The following is a 26,892-nucleotide window of genomic DNA, read 5'->3' as shown; positions in this document are numbered from 1 at the left end:
GGTCAGATGTCCAAATTCTTTTGGCATACTTTTTGGCACTAGAGCCCTCTAGTGGTAAAAATAAATAAATAATAAAGCTGTTTTAAATGCCAATACTGACCCCTTGTGGTGGCACGGTTTCACCCAAGAACTATTATGGTGCCTTTCTCCATTCCCTATAAATGTTAAACTGCTTTTGGTGTAATAATACCCGCTATAATTCGATGTTTGGACATATTCTGGTACACAGAATAAATGAATAAGTGCACAATGTTTTTTGACATGACTACAAAAATAGCAAAGCTCTCTAAATCTGTGTTATAAAGCAGTTTTCTACTTGGTCACGTTGAAAGCATAGAATGAGAGAATGACGCTCTCCTATTGGCTCTCTCTCTCCTATTGGTTGAACCAAATATCCCATAGTGCTTTGCTTCGTTTAGAGAAATACTCTTCTCGTGTACATAATTCCGATATCATTCTATTTATCGACAAACTGGTTTCACAGAAAAAGTGTTGGGTGTATACACACTTTATTAGTCATAGATTTAACACATTATTGAATTCGTGTGCAATAAACGGTACGTGTTAAATAGGTCTACCGTCCCCGAGACACTGGGTGTGTTTGGAGTCCTCTGATGTGCAGAAACTAGCGAGTTAAAAAGGGCATCTGTCGTGATTGACACAGTAAGGGCAGGGTATTTCTGTCCTTATTGCGGAATCGCTATCAAGAGATTTCGGATGCATAATTTTTGAAAACCGGGGTTGTTGATAACCGTTTGTTTCGGCGCCCCAATTTTTACTGTACAACAGATAGCTCTATCAGCTTTGTTATATAAACATACTTACGTTGAGTATTGTGAGACTCAATTTACACCAGCGCAACGCGTAACTTTTGCTACGTTTTTGCCTGTCATCTACACCAGTGTTTCCCAGCCGTGGTGCCGTGTAAAAATCCTTCAAACATTTCTAAAATGCTAAAATGTGTATAAGACATTTAATATATATCATAAATATCTGATGTCTGAAATAATAGCACAGACAGAAATAATAAGACACACACACACACGCATAATAATAATAAGAAAAATTATAGTCAGCAGCACGTCAACATTAGTCTGCGTAACGTATGCGTGTGTTTGATCCTAATGAATAACGTGTGACGATGCTTGTGTAATGCAAAAGAATATGGACAGAAGATGCTTCTGGACCATCAACTTTACCCTTATGTAGCCAACGCTGTCTAGCATTAGTGTTTGTGAAGGGTGGCACAAATTTTATTTATTTATTTATTATATATAATTTTATATATTATATATATTATATATAATTTTATTTTAATTATTTAATTATTATTATTTTTTTGAATGGGTGCACCACGTCGTTTTCGATCTTCTAAAACGAGGACTTTTGAAAACGAAGGCGTGGCTTTGCCCACATTCGTGCCCTGATTGGGTCTTCTGGATTATTGCGTATCCTTCCCTGATTCGTCAAGCCCCTACCATATGACCGTTACGCTACCGTGATCGTATACACAACAACACGGAGACTGAACTGCAAGCTGGCAATACTGGCTTTGTTGTCATTCTTAGTAGCCATTGTGCAGTTATATTCTGTATTTTATAATACTGCAGCTGCCTGCATGAGCAAAAGGCAAGCTATGATTAGAGGAAATCGGCAACAAATCTCATTTCAAGCGGCGTAAGCCCTACATGGAACGCTGGTTTGGACTAGCAACCAACTCTTCTATGCGCATGCCCAGTGTGCATGAATGGTCACGTGACATTCGTATTCGGTCATGTAGTGTGGACGGAGATCATTTCTGAAACACCGCGGAAACACCAGTGTGGTAGAGGGTCGTTTTCATTTTACAACGCCGTTTTAAAATGAAAACACACTAATGTAAACAGGGCCTGAGTAACGGTAGACTTAAACAAGTGTTTAAGCAAAATGAACGAATCTTTTTTTAAAGTCATTTCGTTCATTTCAACAGAATATAATTAAACTCTCTCTCTCTCTCTCTCTCTCGTTGTTCCTCGAGTCATATTAAAGACTCATTCATGAAGGACACATCACTATTCACTATTAGGTAAATATGATGTAACCCAAATGTTAAATAAAGGGTAGAAAGCATGTGTGTATACACACACACACACACACACACTTATTAACCAAAAGTTTGTGGACACCAGCCCATCACATCCATATGTCCTTGCTGAACATCCCATTCAAGATATATTCCCCCTTTGCTGTTATAATAAGCTCCACTCTTCTGGGAAGGCTTTCCACTAGATTTTGGATCATGGCTGTGGGGATTTGTGAGATCAGACACTGATGTTAGATGATGAGATCTGGGGTGCAGTTGGGGTTTCAGTTCATCCTAAAGGTGTTCAGTGGGGTTGAGGTCAGGGCTCTGTTCAGGACACTCAAGTTCTTACACTCCAACCGTGGCAAATCATAGCAGTCTCCCAAATGATGTACTATACACTATGCACTTACACTATGTACTTTACCACCTAGTGTATGAATTTCAGTAGGGTAATATTGTCTCAAATGGGACACAAACAGTTTTTTACTAACCGAAATTATAAGCCATTTTCCAGTCGATGGCAAATGTCCTCAAACATGTAATGCGACGCCGCTAGCTTTAGCAGAATATCCAGAGACAATGAAAATGAATTTTTCATTTTATTATGTATGTCACTGTTACCTTTTATGGCCAACATGATCCTTTATGATTCTGAGCGAATCTGAGTCAGCGTCAGCGCTGGTAGCCACGCCCCTCTTCTGCTACTTAAGCAAAACTGTGACCGTTGAGTGCATGAAGTGTCCAACATAATCTGTTGTAAGGTGTGTTTTCTGTTTACATATTGTTGTTGTTGTTGTTGTCATTTCTTTGCAATTCTTATGTGACAGTTTTTCATCTTCATTTATTAATTATTAATAAAAATAATAATAATGTCCAACATTGAGAGAAGTACATTTTAAAATATTTCATCTGGTGTACCCCGTTAAAACACTTTTTCCTTAGGCTTTATACTGCTGTAGATGTTAAATGTGATTTCTGTGGGACCGAGAAAGAAAATGTTGTTCACTTATTTTTTTTTTTAATGCATTTAGAGTAAAATGTTTTGTATAGATTTGGAAAATTTATTTGTAAGTGCTTAGGCATGAAAGTTTACTTTTCTGGAAAAAAGTATTTTTTTGTATTAAATAATAGACAAAGATTACCACCAAATGTGGCCTTTATTGTTAATCTTTGTTGTTTTTTTAAATGTGGAAATACCATATACATAAACAGAAATGGGCTAAAGGAAAACCCATCTTTTTGTTATTTCAGATAGATATGAAAAATTATATCGAGTTACTACTTGGATTGAAAAATAGTAAGGCAAAACGTACTAAGTCTCTATGTGAAGCTTTTACGATATTTGTATGATGATCTCATAGTGTTTTTTCTTTTTTTCTTTTACTTGTATTATTATTTTATATATTATACTGTATATTCTCATTTTCTATTTGTTGTAGTCTATATATATATATATATATATATATATATATATATATATATATATATATATATATATATATATATATATATATATATATAAAATACACACACACCCACACACACACACACATAAACCGTTTGCTTCGAGTTAGGACACTTTATAATGTCCCTGAAAACCTGTCAAAGGTTTGTAGATCGTAGACAGAGCCTCAGCTTCTACCAGGAAGTCTGAACCTGACATAACTGCGCATGCTCACAAGGCTTTCTGGGGGGGCAAAAAAAAAAAGGATGCGTCCGACGTCGATGTGAACGGTAAGGCGGACAAAAGGACAGGCTTCATTATATTAAAACCACATAACGTTACAGTGGTTGTGAAACGGGGTGTTGTGTGGAGTTTATGGTCGCCCCGGCCTCGGCTCTGCAGCCCCCCGGCATGGCGGAGCTGCGTGGCCGTGCTTGCGGAGTGTGCGTGCCGCCGCACGGGGACACGTCATTTCGAGGCGTACAAAAAAAAGCCGAACGTAACGTACGCGTTCAGAAACAAGCGGCGACACGCAACGTAAATGCGTGTTCTGACGTTAAGTCGGGTTCATTCCCACAGTCGGCCAACGCAGGCTTCTTCTTCTGTTGTTTTTAAACCCTCGTTCAAGCTCCGAAAGACGCATTTTAGCTTAGCATGCTAACATAGAATAGCAAGGCAGTCGTAAAGGCACATTAACACGACAGTTGGCTAACTAACAAGCTTAATCTTGCTAACGAACTGAACAACTAGCTAGCATTGGTAGCTAAGTGACGGCCCAAGCACGGTGAAAAAAAGATCTCAATCACATCACCAACGCACAGAAATTTCAGTATACTTGTATTAAACACAAATCCAAGAGTTGTAGATACAGCAAATAAAAAAAAAAAACGTGCACAAATAGGGGTTAACAGTCTTTTGACATTTGAATTAAAGTGACGTTGATAAACAGTAATCCAGTCATTATTTTATATAATTGTTATTTTTTTAAAGGTCATATAGTAGCTAGTACTTTTTGTTGTTGCAAGTATTATAATACACCCAGGTTTAGACTCCAGTCCATCTCCGGACACCTTCACACCCTGCTCAAAAACAAACAAACAATAGAACCCCTCATGGAATTTGTAATGCTTTTAATGGGTATAATAGCAATTGTATTGGTTTTAATGGAAACTGTAATGGTGCCTGTGAGTCTCTACTGGTCATTTGTTGCCTTGGGGGCATGTTATGTCAAGTGGATACCATTAAGGATGGGTAATGGTTTTAATGGTTAGCTGATTAAAATGGTGAAATAGTATTTGTAGTAGAAACCATTAGAACTTCTGGGATGGTTTCTTTTTCAGCAGGGCATGCTCATTCACAGTTACGGGAAATTTTTATTAAAGACAATCCACTTACCAGAATGTTCTTGGGAGGTGGGAAGAAACCGGAGAACCCAGAGGAAACCCCTTTCAAACATGTGGAGAACATGCAAAACTCCACACCCAAGCTCAGGATCAAACCGTGGGACACCACCATGCGGGCATCTGTAGTCTCACGCTCCAAAAATATTTGGTTATTTCGAAGTCAGTTTTGGCAGTCCGCAGCAACGAAGGAGATGTACTACAGTTCACTTTGTAACAGACATGTGCTCAGTGTTGTTTTACTCTCGCAAATTAAAAGTAATGGACCCTAAAACCGAAAGCTTTTTTGTAATGTTTGAAAGATTTCCAATGGCTCTCTTGTCTTCTTCACCAGTGTGGCCCAGAGGAAGGACATGGCGGAGACAGAGGTGACCGTGTCCATGGGAGACGTAGTGGTGATGAAGGCCACTGACGAAGAGGAGGTTGCAGCAGGTGATTCAAACAAGACACAAGTCATTCTTCAGCTGCAGCCCGTCACATCTGGGTGGGTCACCTGCTCAAGAACATCTATTCAAATTACCTGTGTGGATAGATATGTGAAGAGCAACCTCACATAAATATATTCCAAATGCACTAGTGTTCAATTCAGTCAAACTGGGACAAAAATATGGCCCAAATGAGCTAGTTAAAGTTAAGAGTGGCAAGGAAAAGCTGCCTAAGATGGTACAAGGAGGAAACAATATCCGACAATATCTCTTTTGGTACACACTAAGTGTCTTCTCTTTTGGAGATTGGCCAATTGGTGTTAGTTGAGGTGTTCATTTAAAAACAGAAGGCAAAACAAAGCTCTCCAGCATAATATTACTGTAGTTTATACCTTAAATACAATGTATATAAGTCATTTTTTAATCACATCTATTACTTTGCTTCTCTTATCCATTCTCTCATCTCAAGTAGGTCTATCAATGTTAAGGATGCAGCTGAAGTAGGAGAGTACTAGTGTACAAAGACTCCATAAAACAATCATGGAGGCCTAGGTAGACTAGCAGCACTTTGAGGTTTACTGGTTTAGGCAGTGTAACATGTGCAGCACTTTTGAGTCACTAGGAATATGTTAGCTAATGGAAATTTTTTGGCACTAAAAAATCAGATATTATGACGTTGTTCCGTTTTCTACTGTATTATTATTTTTTTTTTACGGGGAAGTTGTAAATATTTTATTAGTGTACACTAGACTTGTGAACGGGACTGGTTTTTTAACTCCCCCCTCCCACTCAGTCCAAAAGGAATTCTGACTAAACCCGTCCGCTCCCACAGAAAATTTGACCAGTCCTGCCTGCTCCCAGTGGGTTCCAGTGATGCAGATTTAAGTGTAATGTAATATAAATATATTCAGTTTTATGATAATAATGTGCACTACTTGCAGTGGTGCTTGAAAGTTTGTGAGCCCTTTAAAATGTTTTTATATATCTGCATAAATTTGACCTAAAACATCATCTGATTTTCACGTAAGTCCTAAACATAGACAGCGAGAACCCAATTAAACAAATGAGACAAAAATATTATACTTGGTCATTTATTTATTGTTATCCCATTGATTGAAAACACATTGAGGACCTCAGAAATAGAGCTGTTGATGCTTAGCAGGCTGGAAAGGTTAAAAAACCATCTCTAAAGAGTTTGGACTCCACCAATCCACAGTCAGACAGATGTATACAAATCGAGGAAATTCAAGACCATTGTTACCCTCCCCAAGAGTGGTTGACCAACAAAGATCACTCCAAAAGCAATATGTGTAACAGTCCATGAGGTCACAAAGGAACCCAGGATAACTTCTAAAGGCCTCTCTCACATTGGCTAATGTTAATATTCACGAGTCCATCATCAAGAGAACACTAAAGACCAATGGTGTGCATGGCAGGGTTGCAAGGAGAAAGCCACTACCCTCCAAAAAGAACATTTCTGCTTTTCTCCATTTGTTAAATATCACATGGACAAGCCAGAAGGCTAATGGAAAATGTTTTGTGGATTGATGAGACCAAGATAGAACCTTTTGGGTTAAATGAGAAGTGTCATGTGTGGAGAAATGAAAACACTGAATTCTAGCATATGAACCTTATCCCATCTTTGAAACATGGTGGTGGTAGTCTTAAGGTTTTGGCTTGTTTTGCTGCATCTGTGCCTGGACAGCTTACCATCATTGATAGAACAATGAATTCTGAATTATACCAGCAAACTCTAAAGGAAAACATCAGGACATCTGTTCATGAACTGAATCTCAAGAGGAAGTGGGTCCTGCAGCAAGACAATGACCCTAAGCACACAAGTCATTCTACCAAAGAATGGTTAAAGAAGAGTAAAGTTGATATTTTGGAATGGCCAAGTCAAAGTCCTGACCTCAATCCAATAGAAATGTTGTGGAAGGACCGGAAGCAAGCAGTTCAGAATCAGAAAAAAAAAATCAGAATCAAAACTCATTTGAGGAAACCCAACTCATCGTAGAGTTGAAGCTGTTCTGTACTGAGGAATGGGCTAAAATTCCTCCAAGCCGATGTGCAGGAATGATCAACAATTACTGGAAATGCTTAGTTGCAGTTATTACTGTACTAGGGGGTCACATCAGATACTGAAAGCAACGGTTCACACACTTTTGCCACTCACAGTTATGCAATATTGGATCGCAATATTTTAGGAGTTGTGTGAAAATCTGATGATGTTTTAGGTCATATTTATGCAGAAATATAGAAAATTCTAAAGGGTTCACAAACTTTCAAGCACCACTGTACATGTTAATGCTAATACAGCAGGTAAAAGGCCATGTACCTATGCCAGTGTTTCCACCAGTTTCAAAATGTTTTTCAAAAGCCAAACGGCGCATCAAGGATTGTACGTTCTGGAGGAATACACCAGTTCATTGCTTGGAGTTCTCCAAAACGCGAGCTGCATTTAGAAAATCCTTCAGGTGTACGTGATGTAATGGCTGATAAATGCAGCCTTGACATTGACCCACGGCTAGAGGAATGGCTAGTGGTTTGTTTTTTTATTTTCTTGGAGACTGCTCCCTAGTCCACACATCTGCACATGTTCGCAGAAGTATACATCAGTAAGATTTTGTATGTATTATATAGAGGAATTATCAAACGCATGGATGCTGTGTGACATTTGCTTCTTTAGTTTTGTTACAAGGCTAATGTAGCTAAGTAATTCAACAAAGGCCTTGATTTAAGTGTATGTGGGTGTCTGTGTGTGTCTACAGGACTGAAGATAATGGAGGAGAGACAGTTACAGCAGGTAGTTCATATGTACTATGCTATCCCACATAGTAAATTACAACTAAATGATATAGTAACCTATTAACTAGCTTTCGTATGATTTCAAAATTCACATTCCGCCTTTCAGGTTTCGGATGCTAAAAATTTTCAGCTGAAAATGTCCAAAAATGGGCACCTTCTTCTTTCAGCCTAAAGCGTAAATATGTCTGAAAAGGGAAATACATGAAATATCAAAGGTCCACAATTTCCAAATAATTTTTGTCATAAAAGAAATTACTAGTCATAGCTAAAACAATTCTTATCTTTCACACTATATGGTAGCTAAAAGCTTGAAAGCCATAAACATACACTATACATTAGGGTTGTCACGGTACCAGAATTTGAGTAGTCGGTACCAATACCAGTAAATATTCCACGGTAGTTGGTACCAATTTTGGTACCATAGCAAAAAACAAAAACATGCTAATTAAACAACATACTGTTTTATTAACAAAGTTGAATATCAACATAAAATGTATTTTTAAAAAAAAATGCCATTCTGTATACTTGTATACAAGTATATCATTATTAAAGCTACTAGGAGTTATCCAGACAAGAGTAGAAATGTTTTTCTGACTGACTGATATTAAAGACATAAACAGTGCTAGCAACACCTCTATTATTTTCTAATACGTAAATTTCATATAGGTCATCAAAAAGCCTCTAGTGTGTAAAATTAGTAAACCCCATCATGTCCTCCCATTTCTTTTACCCCAATAAAAGTTAAAGCATTAAATGGTTAATAAGGACTCCTGACCGTATTAGCTTTAAACGCGTGTATGCTAACCTGAAGTAAGCAAAAATGAGGATGTAATTCTTGCAATAATACACTGGAATTAAACTATGCTACAACATTCATAATGCAGCCGCTACCATAATTTTGAACTCACCTGCTTGAACTGCTTGAATAAATACTGCAGGTAAACAGCCGCTCTTACTGAAATCACGGTTAATGTAGTGGCACATAAATTTTTAGGGGCGTGGCTTTTACACACTTAGCGGTAATAGCACCAAAAGCGGAAAACGAGCGTCCAAGATAAATACATGTATTTCGCCTACTATATAGTAGGTAAGTATGCGGTTTTGGATGCAGCCATGGTAACCGTGGGAGCTGCTGCTGCTTTGGCTCTTCTTGTTGCACGGTGCACCTATGAAAAGTTCCCAACGAACTACCTGTCAAACAGCACGTCAGTACCGGGTTGACCCAGTACTACCGGTACTTGTGAAATCGTCAACTTTTTTCTTTTTAGTACCAACTTGGTACCAAAGTACCAGTACGTTTGACAACCCTACTATACCTAGACTCTGGTCTTCTGTACTGCGTTGTGTTTAATATGTGATATAAAAAGATAATTACAATGTGCACACCAAATGTTCATTTACTTAGTTTTTCGATTCAGATTTGCATTGAACACCATACTATCTTTACAATTTTTACAATTTATGCAGCAATACAAAAATAAAACTTATATTAACTAATAAATGTTAAAGTAAATAAAAGATATACATCCAAACTGAACTGAAAAGTAACACTCCAAATAACAAATAAAAATAGAGATATCTAAAATGAATCAAAAAACACTTCAAATAGCGCAACAAAATTGGTCAAAATTGATAGTTTTTATTTCGCCTCTAGAGGTCGCTCTCATACTCCATAACGACAGCAGACCCTTTTCAGCCGCTCCTGCAACAGATGCAACCTATCGGAGTGTATTTTTGTGGGTGAACGATAGTTCCAGCAAACTGTTATCGGTGCCAATTAATCAGCAAAACCGATCAATCGGTCGACCTCTACAAAAAAGTGTTTTCATTTTGGTTTCACCCAAGATTTTTCAACATGGATGTCATGCACAGATCAGTAATAGTGGTTATGCTTGCTTTTGCTTTTTGAGATGAAATTTTGACAGCAGGAGAGGATGTTGAGCTGGGATACCCCATTACATGTGGCGAGAGCAAAGCTGTTCTTCTGTTCAAGAAATTTGTTTGCCCAGGAATTAATGTCAAATGTGTCAAGGTGAGTGGCCTTAATCAACTTTTTTATATGTCAGTTATCAGTCATTTATACAGTGCCCTCCACTAATATTGACACCCATGGTAAATCTGAGCATGGGAGTCTGTGAAAAATTGTCTTTATTGTTTAACCTTTTGATCTTTTGTTAAAAAATCACAAAAATGCTCTGCTCTCATGGATTTCAAACAATTGCAAACAAATCACAGGTTTATATAAAAAAAAATCTTTAAGTATAGGTGTGCAACAATTATTGGCATCCTTTTAGTCAATACTTTGTGCTTATCATTGCCAAGATAACAGCTCTGAGACTTCTCCTATAATGCCTGATGAGGTTGGAGAATACATGGAAAGGGATCTGAGACCATTCCTCCATACAGAATCTCTCCAGATCCTCCAAATTTCAAGGTCCAAGCTGGTGGACTCTCCTCTTCAGTTCACCCTACAGGTTTTCTGTGGGTTTCAAGTCAGGGGACTGGTATGGCCATGGCAGGACCTTGATTTTGTGGTCAGTAAACCATTTTTGTGTTGAATTTGATGTACGTTTTGGAACATTGTCCTGCTGGAAGATCCAACCACGGCCCATTTTAAGCTTTCTGGCAGAGGCAGTCAGGTTTTCATTTAATATCTGTTGATATTTCATAGAGCCTATGATGCCATGTATCCTAACAAAATGTCCAGATCCTCTAGCAGCAAAACAGCCCCAAAACATTAAAGGGCCACCACCATATTTAACCGTGGGGGATGAGGTTCTTTTCCATATGGCTACCTCTCTGTGTGTGCCAAAACCACCTCTGGTGTTTATTGCCAAAAAGCTCTATTTTGGTTTCATCTGACCATAGAACCCGATCCCATTTGAAGTTCCAGTAGTGTCTGACAAACTGAAGATGCTTGAGTTTGTTTTTGGATGTGAGTAGAGGCTTTTTTCTTGAAACCCTTCCTAACAACTTGTGGTGATGTAGGTGACTTTGGAGTGTAGTTTTGGAGACTTTCTGACCCAAAGACGCAACTCACTTCTGCAATTCTCCAGCTGTGATCCTTGGAGATTTTTGGCCATTCGAACCATCCTCTTCACAGTGTGTTGAGACAGTATAGACACACGTAAAATTCCACATTGATTTATAACATTTCCAGTTGACTGGAATGTATTAATTATTGCCCTGATGGTGGAAATGGACATTTTCAATGCTTGTGCTATTTTCTTGTAGCCACTTCCCATTTTGTGAAGCTCAACAACCTTTTGCCGCATATCACAGCTATATTCCTTGGTCTTACCTATTGTTATGAATGACTAAGGGAATTTGGCCCATGTGTTTCCTCATATATATACTGCTGTGAAACAAGAAGTCATGGTTGAACAATTTCCTGCTCCTAGTCACCCAGGTGTGCTAAAAAATGTAAAATATCAATGGGAATATACTTCAGATATATTTTTCTCATGAATTCATAGGGGTGCCAATAATAGTTGCACACCTACATTTAACAAATATATATACTTTGATAAACCTGTTGTGCTTGCAATTGTTTGATATCCATGAGAGCAGAGTATTTTTGTGAATTCTTTTGAGCAAAATATCAAAATGTTAAACAATAAAGACACTTTTTCACAGCCTTATTTGCTCATATTTACCAAGGGTGCCAATATTAGTGGAGGGCACTGTACATGTATATATGTGGAATGCTTCATTAGCAACTAATAAGAAATGTCCTTGCTTGAGAGTCTTATTAAACAAGCTGTTACTTTCCCAGCTGCATTCAGAAACCAAATCCCTTTTCCTTAAACAACACTTTGTCACACTGACTCAAGCTCCTGTCAGCTCTGTTATGTGAAAAAAACCATGCAATTTTAAAATGTAATCTCTTTAAGCGACAGTGCTTGGAAACTGTATTGCGCTATGGCTTTACAATTCTCTCTCTCTCTCTCTCTCTCTCTCTCTCTCCAGTATGAGGACGAGTTAATCAGCCCTAAGCAGTTTGTCCATATGTCTGGCAAAGCTACTCTTAAGGACTGGAAACGGGCCATCAGAATGGGGGGTGTCATGCTCAGGTATAGAGAACGAGGTTTTTAAAATAAATTATTCTGACCTAATGAGCTATATCTGGATAATTTATCGATGTCCATAAATTACCTTTCATATATTTAACTTTAATTAAAATGCACCCTTATACTTTAATAGGAGCACCTTCTCATTCATGCAGTTATCCAATCAGCCAGTCATGTGGCAGCAATACAGTGCATAAAATCATGCAGATACAGGTCAAGAGCTTCAGTTAATGTTCACATCAAAAAAAATGTGATCTCAATGATCTTGACTGTGGCATGGTTGTTGGTGTCACATCTCCTGGGATTTAAATGCGCAAGAGTGTTTAGAATTTACACAGCATGGTGGAAAAAAACAAAAAAAAACATCAAGTGAGTGGCAGATCCGTGGGCGGAAATGCCTTGTTGATGAAAGAACTCAGATGAGAATAGACTGCTCCGAGCAGACAGATAGCCTATGGTAACTCAAATAACCACTCTTTACAACCATGTTGAGCAGAAAAGCATCTCAGTATGCACAACACATCAAAGCTGAAGTCTGATGGGCTTGAGCAGCAGAAGACCGAATCGGGTTTCACTCCTGGAACTCCGGTGCTAATTATACCTTTAGCACATTAACACTTGTGCTCTGTTTGAGTAAAGTGTTTACAGTATGTAAATATTATATTGGTGTATGTTGCTAAAAAAAATGCCCCAAAACTATTTTCAATATAAACATTTACAAATGTTTTGCTATACAATCTGGCTGACCGGTTCAGTCAAACATCACACATTGCACTTGAACATTAATCAAATCAAAATCTAATATAAGACATATTCTGGAGCATGTAGTTAGGAAGATATTTTGGTAAAGAATCAAACCAGAAAAGGATTCTTTTTTTGCTTTGTCAAATAAAGCAGCATTCACTGAAGGGGAACGGACGCACATTTGCTCCTGGTAACTATAGGTGCTTTATCTTTATCTTGGAGAACTTTGATTTGTTGATTTGCACAACTCAGTTCTGTAAACCAATAGAAAATTCATATCCTAAACAGTTTTATAATTTTGTGCATATTGAATGACATGAGTTGTTCTCTCTCTCTCTCTCTCTCTCTCTCTCTCTCTCTCTCTCTTGCTGTCTAGGAAAATGATGGACTCGGGTCAGTTAGATTTCTATCAGCATAGCACGCTATGTACCAACACCTGCCGCAGTACCAAATTCGACCTCCTGATCAACAACACACGCTTCCCTCCTGACAGCAGTGTACTCAATACTCCTTCATCCTCCCAGGGTGAGACATTTACATGCAATTGCACATCACAATCTCTAGTTCAGACTGTTAAACGTTCCATACTTTATAGAAAGTTGCAAATAACTAATTCTTTAATCTAAAAAAATATATATATATTTTCTTTGTCTGTCTCCTTGTTTTCCAGGGCAGGTTGCTGTGGGTAATGGCGCAGAAGTTGTTGTGATAGAAGAGAAGCCAGAGGACGCGACAAGCTCTTTGGACTGGTGTAATGCTAATGTAGAGGCTTCAAAGAAAAAGGAAGGGGTAGAGATATCAGGTGAGATCCAGGCTACAATGTTTTGCTTTTTTACAAAATATTTCTTAAAGATCTTATGATAAAGTATTATGATTGCCTGGATGCATTCTGTATCTACCAGAGGAGACACTAAGCTTCTGGAAAGGCATAGCGGACGTTGGCCTCATGGGAGAAGTGGTCAGTAACATCCGCACAGAGCTGCTGGAGATGCTGAGAGGGGTACAGCTTCGCTCTGACCAGGCTAACCTACAAGATGTTGGTGAGCCAGTTGGAGTAATCATTCTCAGCACTATATCAAGGTTGTCTCGGCAGCCTGGGTCAAGCTTTGTCATTGAATATTTGATACTGTGTATAAGGGTGGTGTGATTTTTTTCTGTTTTACAGAAGTAGCAGTTCTGAGTAACCTCACTCAAGTGTTTGGCCTGCTGGACTCCATCAAACGAATCCTGGCTGTTCGGCGGCAAATGACTGACCTGGGACAGAAACAGGTCCTCAAAACGTTAACCAGTGAGTAATGACTGAGACCTTCTCAGAGGAAACTTTCCCTGTTTTTAACCCTTATATTTGGGGTTAAAATGCCACGGATGTGACATGTTAACGACATGTCTACATAACATAAGCATAATCTAAGCCTCCTTTTGTTCAGTTCGTTCTGTATGCATTACTGACTCAACAGTGCAATTCATATTTATTAAGGAAAATAATGGCCAAACTTGCAGCAATCTCAAGAGAGCATGGGGGCAGGGACTGTCAAAGTTGAACCAAATTGCATTACATCACAGTCCACTTAAAAATATAACGGGAGGCACTGGGATCGTGAACAAACAATGTTTGTGTTTGTTCTGGTTACTCACGTTAAAGTAATGAGTATCAGTACCACACAAATAGCTGTTGTAATCTACAACAATTGGAATTGGAAATTAAAAAAAGGTAAACTGTGTGATTTGAATTGAACTTTATGGAATGGAGCCCTTTACTAACATGTACAATGTCTGGAGTATAAGAACGCAACAAAATAGATGGAGCGATGGGGTGAATATATCTGTTCTCTGACATGCATGACTTAACCATTTCAGAAAAACATTTGGCATGAATTGCTTATTATTTGGCTGTAGTTGACCAGAAGTGCTGGTGAATGTCTGCACAGGGTTTGAAAATATGCAGTTGATGATGGGTTGGTTTACCCCTTTGCGATTAAAGCATTATCAACAGCAACATCAAACAGTTGTCTACTGAGCACATTGCAAAAAGACAGGGGTTCTGGGCTGAATTCACACATGACTCGTGAAATCTAAGATAGGGGTATTGTTGGTAGCCCCATTTTGGCCAAGCAAACGGTGGTTCTGTTTATTACTGAGGCTGTTGATGGGCCCATGCTTACTATGCATCAGACCGGAACTGGTATCCCAGAGACATCAGACCTCACACCCTGGAGTTATAGGTCTGGTCCCTGAGAGCAACCCCAGCATACTAGCATGTTTGCAAGGAGTTAGACACATACCTGCTTCATCTATGTGCCACTTATGTGCAAGTATGTATAAAGGTTTCTCACTGTGGTGTAGAACACTGGGCCTAAGCCCCTTATTTTGCATTAATGATGTTGAGAGCTTTTACAGAGGCTGCTAGTAACATCTCTGTTTGGATCTACCCTGAAGGTGTATGTGGCAGCATTGTCTTCAGCCAAACTAGTAAGGAAATGTCTAAGTAGTGTGAATCTTCACACAAAGGAACTCCACATTGGGGCCTGAACTTAGTGCTAGGCAGTTTGAGAAATTTGCTGTGTGAACCCATAGAAGACATGGATATAAAATGGCTTACACCTAAGACAGGCATTTTAAAGACATTTTTATTGGATATTATAATGGCCAGACAAGTAGGTGAATTAAGTTCTCAGTTGGCAAGTTGGGGAAACATGTCAATGTTAATCCTGCATTATGTTAATAAACTTCGAAAACTATCTACAATTGTGCATGAGAATGTGCCCAGGCCAGCCCTTTGTCCAGTGAGATGTGTCACTGACCAGGAGTTTGAGTGCTTTGGGGAGAACCATTCAACCATTTGATGGCCACCTCTTGGGTGTGTTTTTCATTGGCAAACATTGGAGTTTCACCATCCACCTTCACCAGATTCTACAATACAGACTAACTGCTGTCATCACATGCTGTGGGTTTTGTAGCGAGTGTCACCCTCAACCAGGAACAGATCAGACCCTGATCCATTATTATCCTCAATAGAGTCTCAGGGTAAAATATCAATAGATTGAGTGATTCTTATCCTTCGTAAGTGATTCTCATCCTCCCCAAGAATGCTCCATTCTTGGGCCTATCTTGTTCACCTTATACATGCTTCCCCTAGGTCAATTATTAGGAAATATGGATTCTTGTTTCATTGTTATGCAGATGATACACAGCTCTATCTGCCTTTGAAAAGGAAAGATTCTAACTCCATAGCACCATTGTTGGGCTGTCTTGAGGACATTAAAGCCTGGATGGCCTTAAAATGTTTAAAGTTCAATGAAGGGAAAACGGAAGTCATGGTATTTGGACCTGGGGGTGTCCGTGGCTCCCCTTATCTGGATTTGGGTGCTATAAAACTATATGTGAAGCCTACAGTAAAATAAACCCATGGGTGTTGTTATGGACAGTGACTTTAAACTGGATAAACAGATTAATTCAGTAATTAAATCTAGTTTTTTTCAGTTGAGGCAATTATCCAAAGTCAAGTCTTTTCTGTCTTTTAATGATTTTTAAAGGGTTATGCATGTTTTTATTTTGACCTGCTTTGACTACTGCAATGGCCTTTATGTAGATATTAGCCAAGCCTCCCTAACACATTTGCAGATGGTACAGAATGCTGCTGCACGCCTGTTAACAGGAATGTACAAGCGAGAACATATTACACCAATATTGTCCTCCCTTCACTGGCTTCCTGTTCATTTTAGGATTGATTTTAAGATTTTAGTTTTATTATTTAAATTGTTAAATGGACTAGCAGCAAGATATCTTTCTGATTTAATACAGCTACATGCTCCATCGAGCACTTAGGTCCACTGAGCAGTTACTTTTGATCGTCCCTCGAGCAAGGCTGAACAGCACTTTGGTAAAAACTTTTTGTTTTTAAAAGTGCACTATAAATAAACTTTGACTTTGAGTATTAACAGACTGAGTGATTCTTATCATGAGTGCTAACAGTATGAGTGATTATTCTGATCAGTATTGAGCAGTAACAGTATTTTACTCTCAACAAAGCTCAACATCACACTTAGGTGACTATCATCCTCAAGAGGGAGCAATATCAACATTTTGGAAAAAAGAAATCGGTGTCAGCACTCCAGGGGATGCATCAGGAAGTGTTACGAACCCTTGTATGTGTTCTCCACTAGTTCTGGAAGGAAACCAACCTGGCGGTGCAGAACATAAGGAAGTAGAACGGTATTTTACGTATGTAACCATGGTTCTACAATGAAGTTGAGGACTGCTAGGCCATCTGGGACACTGGGACAAGAATGCCCAAAGGACAAATGTGACATATTGAGGTTTTATAGGCTACACATGTGAGGTCACGATCACAAGGTGATGCTTTGCTTTTTAGTACTTGGCTAATACTTGGCCATGGTGGTTCTCCATTTTTGTTGTAGAACCATGTTTACATGAATAACATTTTGGTTGAAACGTTTAGGCACCTTATGCCCTTGCGATAGGCTCCAGATCCACCATGACCCTGATCAGGATAAAATGTTTACTGAAGATGAATATTGAAGAGGAATGATATTACAGCTGTCTGTGTTTGTTTGTGTGTGTGTGTGTGTGTGTGTGTGTGTGTGTGTGTGTGTGTGTGTGTGTGTGTGTGTGTGTGTGTTAGGTCTGGAACAGCAGCTGGAGGAGCAGAAGAAGCAGCAAGCTCAGAGCTGGTTGGTCTCGTCTTCGTCCTCCCCTCCTCCACCAAGGCGCGCTCCTAAACGGCCTCGCCTACAACGGCCAGCCTCTGCCACAGTGCTCCAGCCACTGACACTCCACTCACCCCAGTACACACTCATCTCTCCCATCACCCTCTCCTCTGTGTGCCAACCCATTACCTTGCCCAGCCTGGCACAGCCACCTGGTGCGGTCACTCTCTTTACTCACATGCCACAGCATGACGGCAAGGCAGAGACCCTAACATTGGTGGGCACAGTGGCTGCGCAAGAGCCAGCACAGCTGGGCACTGTGGAGCTTGGTGCGTTAGGATCAGTGGGTACGGTGGAACTGGGAGCAGCAGGTGCAGTGGAAATGGCAAACACGGTGTTGTTGCAGGATCACGAGAGCCAAGCAATTGAGATCAACCTGCAGATGGCAGCAGAGACAGGTGGAGCAGCCAAGGAAGAGGAAGAGAGGAGAAGGATGGAGGGAGGAGGGGAAGATGGAAGTGGAATAGTGGTGGGAGAAATAGAGAAAGAGATGAAAGTTGAAATGGAGGAGCTGCATTTGGAAACCAACGGGCAGATTCACAACCTACAGATTTTAGTGGTAGAAGATGAGGAGCAAATGCAGGTTGAAGGCAAATCTGAATGATCTATGTAGAAAAGCGTATGCGCGTGCGCACGCACACATACACGCACAGAACCCTGAGACATTTGCACTTGTATTTTTTTGTACTACTTTCCTAAAAGAGGACAGCATGTCCAAGTTTGAAAGTTGTGTATCTGTTTTTTTTTGTATGAGCAACTTCAGTATTCCTTCATCAACTTTAGAGAACGCACGTGCATTTTGATATGCTTTTGTAGAAATGAGTACAGTATTTTTATTTTATTTTATTGTATGGATCATAGACGATTCTGTTGAGCACTTTCTTTAGCATGGTGCCAAAGTGTTAGGAATTTCCATCACCTATGTTCTATTCTGTTACTCAAGCCAAGAGAGACAACTGTAATTAAGAAACAAGACTTTGCTCTGTGTACCTTGATATAACCTGGTCTATCTTGGACTAGACCAAGAGCTGACATTGATGCAGACTTACAACTGCCACGCTTGTAATTGTACATCATTTTCATATAATATAATATAATATTATATTAATATAATATACAACTAACCACCCAAAATTTGAATGGAGAGTTGTACCTGAAATCTAGAAAATATATGAATAATAATAATATAATTCTACTTTAAACTTAAATGTGAAAATATTAAAGTTGAATATCTGCTATTTTACTAATGCTTTTATTTAAGAATAATATTACAGAAGATGTGAGGCATGTAGTACTTTATTTTTGGTGAGATGGATTACTTTCAGCCCTGAAACAGTAAAACATTTCAGACACCAGACATGGCTTGGCTGATCGATTATATTTTCAGTATGTGGAAAGTTGTGTATGTTTGACACTCTTTTTATATTATTATTATTATTATTATTATTATTATTTTTAAAAAACAAAAACAAAACTATTCTTTTAATTGACTGTGTGCATTTGGCACTATTTAAGAGTGTGTGTGAGAATGTGAGCATTCTATATAGAAATGAAGAAATGTGTTAAAAAATATTTTTAGACGTGATGGCTTGAGTCCTTCACTGAAGACAGAATGTCAAATGTCTTGTATATTTTCCCTGATGATAAATGACAGGCTGTATGGTGTGAAATGGGTTTAGGGGTTCTTCTCTGGATCCCTGGTTTTGGATGAAAGCCAAGATAATAAATGGATTACATCGATTAAATCCGTAATCTTAACCTTCTGTTGGCACAGAAATAGGCAACTAATGTTTCAAGGGGAATGGGCTTCAAGAGTCTTCCTGTTTGCTCAGATTTGGTCTCTTGAATAAACAGTCCTTGTTTGTCAACCTTGCATTAATGTATTATCTCTTCAGATCCAAATGTTATGCAAATACTAATGCCTGAAGATTCATCTAAAAGATTTAAAAATAAATAAATAAATAAAAATGACAGGGGCAGCATTAGTCATAATCTTTGTAGCATCATGAATGAATTATAGGTTAGACTTTCTTATTTATTTATTTATTTTTTGCTGTACATGAATTACCACTCTTAAATTTAAGATGTCCTATGCAATTTACCATACGAGTAAAAACTATAGTAGTAACATTACTATGGTAGTCATATAGATAGCCCATATAAAGATGACATAATGTCTTAAAAATATTATTCAGTAAGTACAGTACAACTAATAGGAAAGGTACTGTAAGGAATGGACCAGCTCCTAACCATCTGATCCTGTTCTAACTACAAGTGCATTGTTTCCGTGATGCACAGGAAACTTGTTTACAAAAAATTTCTCTGTTAGCAGTTAAAGATATAAAGTACGAACACAAGCCAATAAAGACATACTGGTTAAAAGGATGACTCGGTTTGTGTTTAGTCTCACATGCACAAGCACAACAAAGTGCATGCTTTGGCCAGCAGGGAGTGCTTGAACCCCATCCTTGAATCTTTTCATAGGTTTTTGTGAAAACAAGAGGCACTCATAAATAGCAGAAAGACCGTAATCTTCCTGTCCCTGCACTTTTCTCCATTAACAGCAGCCTGCCTTTTTAAGCTTTCATGGTGTTTGAGCTCTTTGATGTCAGTCTTTTTTAGTCAGCTTTCATGACTGCTGTAGGATCCTGTTAGCCTGCAGGAAAGTGATGCCATAAATATAGTCAGTGCCTGAATGTCTCTTTGTTGCTTTATTTTTTAGTGTTAACCTCTTGGCAAAGAGTTTTTGAGCTAAAATATTCTCATACTTAGCCGAATTCATGATGCCATCAGTCTTCACAAGAGGTCCTGCACCCTGTGCCACACCTAGCTATAGCTTACTAGTATCGAATACAAGAAAAAGCATGCAGTATTTTAGTCAGTGTTTTGCCAATGGTACAGGGGTAACAAAATGAGGACGGTGTCTGAATATTTATTGAAAACACTGTATAATACATGTTTCATGTATTCATCTTCAGTAACTGCATTATCCAGGTCAGGCTTATGATGGATCTACATCCAATCCTGGGAACACAAGACAGGAATACACCATGTCGGTATTACGGATCTAATACATTTTTAATATAAGATGTGGTGAATATACTCTATTTCCAACTATCTTTCCAGTGTAAACACAACCAATCAAATGGTACCACAGAATGGAAAGAAAAGCTTGATAAACTAATGGCCAGATAGGAGCTGTCCATTGTTTTGATCCCCTCCCACAAAGATTACCAACTGAACCAGTCATGTATTCTGTAAAGAACAGGCTAATCATTTTGTTACTAATGTTACTGAGGCTAAAAGTCACAAAATCCCCCTAACCTTTTTTCCTTCTCTAAAAACTGGCTTCTACATTAGGTTTTAAAACAGGACCAAAATAATGCTATTACACAACTGAAGTTTAGTTTCTTGGTAGAAGAATGGATTTATTGACTGTGAAATGAGACTGTTGTAGTTTAAATGGCTTGTTAAAAAGCAGATGCAAGCTGCATGGGCTTTTCATATCCATTCTTCATCCTTGAATGAATCCTCTTTAAACCACCTTATTATGCTCTGCTGTTGTGTCTAATGTACTCGTACCAGTGCCAGACAACTATCATGTTAGCGCCAACAAACAGTGCACACAAATAATATCGGGTTTGTGGTGGTCCTGTGGTGGTCTCTTTCTATTAAGTGACAGGGTATAGGTTGACTGCATAGCAGTTGATTGGATACTGTCAATAATTGCCTACCTACATAATGAAATTATATTAGTGTAACAGTGTTAGCAATACACTTCTCACAGAACAAAGTAGACTAAGTGTAAAAGTGCATGGTATTCAATAAGTATCATAAAAGTTTGTCCAAAAGAAATAATGTTGCAGTTTTCCACCTCACTCACTGCTTTCTGCTCTGCTCTGCTCTACATGGGACAACAGGGCTTGGGTATGCCACATTAATCAATAACTCCTCTAGCTCATGCCCAAACACCTCCCTCCCGTTGTAGACCCGTGCTAAACTACACCCAACCTGCTATAGCTAGGTTGAGACCAGTGGTGGCTCCGTGTATAGGGCTCTGCATAAATGACTGGAAGGTTATAAATTTGAATCCCTGTTTAATCCCTCCAAGCTGCCACTGTTGGGTCCTTGAGCAAGGCTTTTGTCCCTCATCTACTTGCTCAGCTAAACTGTAGTTCACTTTGGGTAATATAATCTACCCAATTAATAAATAAATCTACGCACTGCCTACTATTTCTCGTGACAATTCTTGTACTCTTTAGTTTCTTTAGCAATGCTGGCCAACAGTTATTCAATAGACGACACTTTTGCCATTAAGTCATAATGGGCTTCAGAGCTGCACATTACCAAATGTGTGCCACCAAAATACTTTGCTCAGAAGCTTCAGATTTATGATAATATCCACTCAGCCAAGAATGGTGTAGCTGGGGGATGGATTTTGGGTTTGGACCCCAGTTAAATATTTTCCAGTTCCAAATGCTTATTCATGCATGGTATTCACAACACACATAGCACAGCTCTTCATATATACGCTATATGACCAAAGGTATGTGGACACCTGATCATCACAGCCTTGTTCTACTTCTAATTCTTGTTCTGCTTCTACTGACATCCTCATCTTCCTGACATTAATTTTTGACTAGTCCACTGTCAGCATGTTTTGAGCATGTTTTGGGATGTGCAGCATGTTTTGGGAGGTGTTTTGGTCAAATATGGAGAAAGAGACTGACCGAAGTGATTCTGTTTATTGGAATGTAAGCTCTTTATCTTTATATGTGTATTGGGTGCAATTACACCCCCATTTGTATGTAAATAATCCATGTTCGAATATAATTCTGTAACTCAGGACCCATGAAACAACCAGGTGTAAACAGAGTCAAATAGGCTGGCTACATAGTGGCATTTGGTGTTTCCTTTAAGCTTTTTTAGAGGAAGAAAATTATTGTTAATCTACTGTATGTCTTTATTATGGAGCCTATAGAGTGATCACAGGGTTTAGGATGCAGCTATTTTTAATGACCGCTCATGATCTGTGCTTCTCACTGCATTTGTGTTTGACTTGCACTGGCCTTGGCTGACCTGATTCACTTTCTGACTGAGAACATTAACAAAGTTTTTAACAGACAAAATATACCACTCTCAGTGGAAATAAATATAGAAATATTGTATGGTACAAAATGTCTGAATTATTTATATTATCTATGTATATATATTTGTTCTTTTCCCAGACAATTTCCAAGATTATTTTAGTCCAAGATCAGTCTAAAGTTTCAAAGATTATGGGTGCATCCTTCTAAGCCATGGACTATATATTGTCTACAGCTATTTTTGTATCACATCATTGCAGGGACAGATAGCTTGAGAATGTTGCCTGAAGTAGGCAGCATTTGTGACATTGTGAAGTCAGTATGTCATGCTGAAGACAGCAGTTTTAGACATGCCTTGTGGAGTAGGACCCTGTGATTGAGACTTTCTGCACAGTGATGGCAGCCATGGTCAAGTGTGCTCCTTCAAGTTTTAATGATGAGTCTGCTTTGCCTTGGATGTTCCATGATAAAGAAAATGAGGGCAGAAGAAGAAGAAAACAAAAGTCTGAACAGAGAGAAGGGACTGCTTTAGATTACAGAGATAGAGAGAACTGGAGGAAAAGAGAAGAAAGGCAGATTGCCATCTTTGTCTGTTGAGCTTTATGCTGTCCAGAGGAAGGATGTGCAGTGCGAGTGTGCTCCGAGCTTTGTGGTACTAATCGCTCCTAGTCTTTTTCTCTTCCTCCTAGGTTCCTCTGAAAAATCCTCAGAAGTAATATGACTGGTTCTGAGAGAGAATAAAAATGTTGCACATAACATTGCAGGACCATGTCCCCTTTGGACAGTTTATGTTTTTATTAAATGCAGTCAGTTTATTATTACATACAAGCCTCAGATTCTTGTTCTTGGCTGACAGGAATGAAACCTCATGTAGCCTTCTTCTGTTGTAGCCCATCCACCTCAAGGTTCGATGTTTTGTGCATGATGAGATGCTTTTCTGCTCACTACGGTTGTAAACGGTACTTAATAGAGTTACTATAAACTTCCTGTCAACTCAGACCAGTCTGGTCATTCTCCTCTGATCTCTTTCATCAACAAGGTGTTCCAGCCTGCAGACCCTCCGCACACAGGATGTTTTTAGTTTTTCACACCACACTGTGTAAACTCTAGAGACTGTTGTGTATGAAAATTCCAAGAGATCAGCAGTTTATGAAAAACTCAAACCAGCCCATCTGGTACTTTTTCAATTTAATTGAACTTTTTAATTCAAACAATTGAATTACTCATTGCATTTTATGCAATTACTTTTTTCCTCCATAGTGATTACACAGGGATCCTATCTACCATAAGTGTGCTGCTCTGAACTAGTCTGACACTAATTAGATTTTCAGATTTATTTAATGTAATGTGTAATTTCACAGCTGATACAGACAAAACTATTATAATTAGCTGAGGCTATTACATATTGCCTAATTACATTTAGGATTAGACTTGGCCTGACCTTTTACCAATATGCAACTGTCTAGTTTCAGCGAGCCTGTGTCCACTATAGCATCAGGTTACATTTCTTGGCTGACAAGAGTGGAACCTGTTGTGGTGTTCTGCTGTTGTGGTCCATCCACCTCAAGTTTCAACATATTGTGCATTCTGAGATGCTTTTCTGCTCACCATGGTTGTAAAGACTGACTATTTTGGTTACCGTTCTCCTCTCTTATCAACAAGGCATTTCTTCCCACAGAACTGCCTCACACTGGATGTTTTTTTTTTTGCACCATATTGTGTAAACCCTAGAGACTCTTGTGTATGAAAATCACAGGAGATGAGCCATTTCTGAAACCAGCCTTGTCTGGCACCAACAACCATGCCACAGTCAAAGTCACAGAGATCACATTTTTTTTTCCTCATTCTGATGTTTGATGTGAACATTAACTGAAGCCCTTGACCTGTATCTGCACTATTTTTTTTTTGCATTGCACTGCTGCCACATGACATGCCATTGGCTATTTGGACAATTGCATAAATGAGCAGGTGTTTCTATTAATGTGGCTGGTGAGGGTATATTTAAAACAAGACAATTCTGCGGTCAAAATCTTGTCTACTTTCAGCATTTGCTATTTTTCAGCTTACCTCTAAAAAAGCTGACACTGTGTTAGCTGGGCCCAGGAGGAGAATACCATAAATATGCTGTGTGCCAATTCCGTTTGAAAATATTATTACTAAAGAATACAGTATAATATAAAGGTTTATTTCTGACCTGCCTCTGCAGTTGAATAGCACATGAATATTATTTTTTCCCCATGATCCTGCCATGTGACAGAATTGAAGTTTGGGCATTGTGCAAAGAGAAATGGAAAAGAAAAGTCTTTTCCAGTTTTCCAACTGGTTAGCTTCCATAATGAGCAGCATGACTCACAAAAGCTTTGTGCTTTATTTCAGAGATTTTTCACTCGTCTGTGCCACCAGAGTCAGTCAGTAATAAACTTCATGTGTATTGAAGTGCTAGCTGTATTTAAAAGTGCATTCATATTACTGAAAACAAGTAGTGACTATAAAAGTACTGACTTTACTGTTTTTTTTTTTTTTGTATTAGCACAGGGTTTGAACCTGATCTTGGGTTACTCTCTGTGTTGACTGTACATATTTTCCCTGTGTCTATCTGGGTTTCTTAGTCTAAATAGGCTCTTGATCCACCATGACCCTGACCAGAATAAATCATTAATTGAAGATGAATGAATGGAAGTTTGAAAATATTGTCTCATGGTGTCACTAGTCACTGCTCATGTCCCATCCCTCTCCATTGCCCTGGACCATATATTAATGTACTTATGGTCTACTTAGTTGCTAAAAAGTATATCATTGCCTTGTACATGCACTTGTGCAATGGCAATAAAGTTCTATCTATCTATCTATCTATCTATCTATCTATCTATCTATCTGTCTGTCTGTCTATCTGTCAGTCTATGATGGGTAAAGTGAACACATTATATTTTTCTATCAAATCCAACTCTACATGGCTCTGTAGAGAAGCAAACTTTTCAATCTTAATAAATCCGAATCCTAATTTAGTTTTAAGCTGTAAGCTATGTCTACTGAAAAAAGTCCCATGTGTTAACAAAGTCTTAATGTGTGTATGTATAAAAACAACTTACTCTTACTTACTGTTTATTATCAAGGATGAAGTGTGCCATTATAAACAGAGAAGTATTGTAAATGAAAAGTTAGCATGGCTTCATTAGTATGTTTGGGCATGTGTGTTTATGTGGGGAGCTGCATACCCAAAAGTGTCTGAGAGTGAAAACTCAGGACAAATATATTCGGAATGATCCATGTTTGCAGGAATTTAGGAAGGTGGACGAAAGCCAGAGGTGCACCTTTTCACAGCTGACCTAACCCACCAACCGTGTTCACGCAAAAGAGAAATGAATCTCTACTCCAGAGGGCTAAATGAAATTTTCAGATTTTTCAGCCTCACTGACATATCCTCCCCTTCCTTCTCCTCCCTGCCTCTCTTTTCCTCTTGAAAGAGGATGAGCAGGTGCTGCATCTGGCACAATGGTGCCATAATGAGTCAGATTGGACTAGTGAATGCTATTCTTTGCTCATCACCACTCCATTCACCCCATCCATGTACCAATTTTTCACTCTTACATTACATGTTTGGGAAAGGAAAATAGATCAGGGGAAGAGGAAAAGTCGGTTGCGTTTCTGAAGCCGGAACTCTATTTGATGTTCCTGTATAAGTGAAAAGCAGCATGAATCAAGTTTGAAAGATCAGTGCTCTCAATGTTTTGTGTTCTTGTTCTCATAGTCTTTGAAAGACTAATTGAAAGCTCTGTTTTTACTTCATTATGTCTGAAGTAGTATGTGTTCTATTTAACCTTCTATTGATCTCTGACTAATCTCTCACTTCCTTGCTTCCAGAACGCCACGGTGGTTTCCTTCTGAAGTAACAGAGTATTCCTTAAAGAGTATCAATAGTTAAATCATCACCTTGTGACTATGACACTACGTGGGTCACCTAAAAATGGTCCCTGCTACATCACGCTACTCCTCTTTCCTTTTCTCATTGTTGAGGTGGACTCAAAGATGCTGAGTATAGTGCTCTAATGCATTGTTTCATGACAATGCGCTTAATTTTGTTATTGTTAAATTTGCATCGTCAAAGTAGCACCATGGATGAGG

The 26,892-nt window shown here is 38.7% G+C and overlaps 1 protein-coding gene and 1 non-coding gene across 2 annotated transcripts; both read left to right on the top strand.

Annotated features, from left to right (window-relative positions):
* Nucleotides 1-635: 635 nt before the first annotated feature.
* LOC128616390 (U11 spliceosomal RNA) lies at nt 636-771 on the top strand. Its single transcript, XR_008387439.1, has one exon. It is a non-coding gene; the product is annotated as a U11 spliceosomal RNA (small nuclear RNA).
* Nucleotides 772-3,670: 2,899 nt separating this feature from the next.
* On the top strand, nt 3,671-19,624 carry gmeb1 (glucocorticoid modulatory element binding protein 1). The gene is made up of 10 exons (XM_053638550.1): nt 3,671-3,799; nt 5,244-5,393; nt 8,106-8,140; nt 10,053-10,174; nt 12,112-12,215; nt 13,333-13,481; nt 13,627-13,758; nt 13,859-13,996; nt 14,122-14,244; nt 17,599-19,624. The coding sequence occupies exons 2-10, from the start codon at nt 5,263-5,265 to the stop codon at nt 18,285-18,287; spliced, it is 1,623 nt and encodes a 540-aa protein (XP_053494525.1). The 5' UTR covers nt 3,671-3,799; nt 5,244-5,262; the 3' UTR covers nt 18,288-19,624.
* Nucleotides 19,625-26,892: the final 7,268 nt, after the last annotated feature.

Source organism: Ictalurus furcatus, chromosome 12 (assembly GCF_023375685.1).
Source record: "Ictalurus furcatus strain D&B chromosome 12, Billie_1.0, whole genome shotgun sequence".
In the NCBI taxonomy this organism is placed as follows: Eukaryota; Metazoa; Chordata; class Actinopteri; order Siluriformes; family Ictaluridae; genus Ictalurus; species Ictalurus furcatus.
The sequence above is the reverse complement of the archived record's forward strand: the minus strand, read 5'-3'. Positions and strand labels throughout refer to the sequence as shown.

What these genes read in the sequence shown, in the direction of transcription:
- gmeb1 (XM_053638550.1), top strand. Translation starts at nt 5,263, where the DNA reads ATGGCGGAGACAGAGGTGACCGTGTCCATGGGAGACGTAGTGGTGATG. An exon ending in TTAATGTCAAATGTGTCAAG is followed by an intron (nt 10,175 to 12,111) that starts GTGAGTGGCCTT and finishes CTCTCTCTCCAG; the next exon opens with TATGAGGACGAGTTAATCAG. An exon ending in GGTCCTCAAAACGTTAACCA is followed by an intron (nt 14,245 to 17,598) that starts GTGAGTAATGAC and finishes TGTGTGTGTTAG; the next exon opens with GTCTGGAACAGCAGCTGGAG.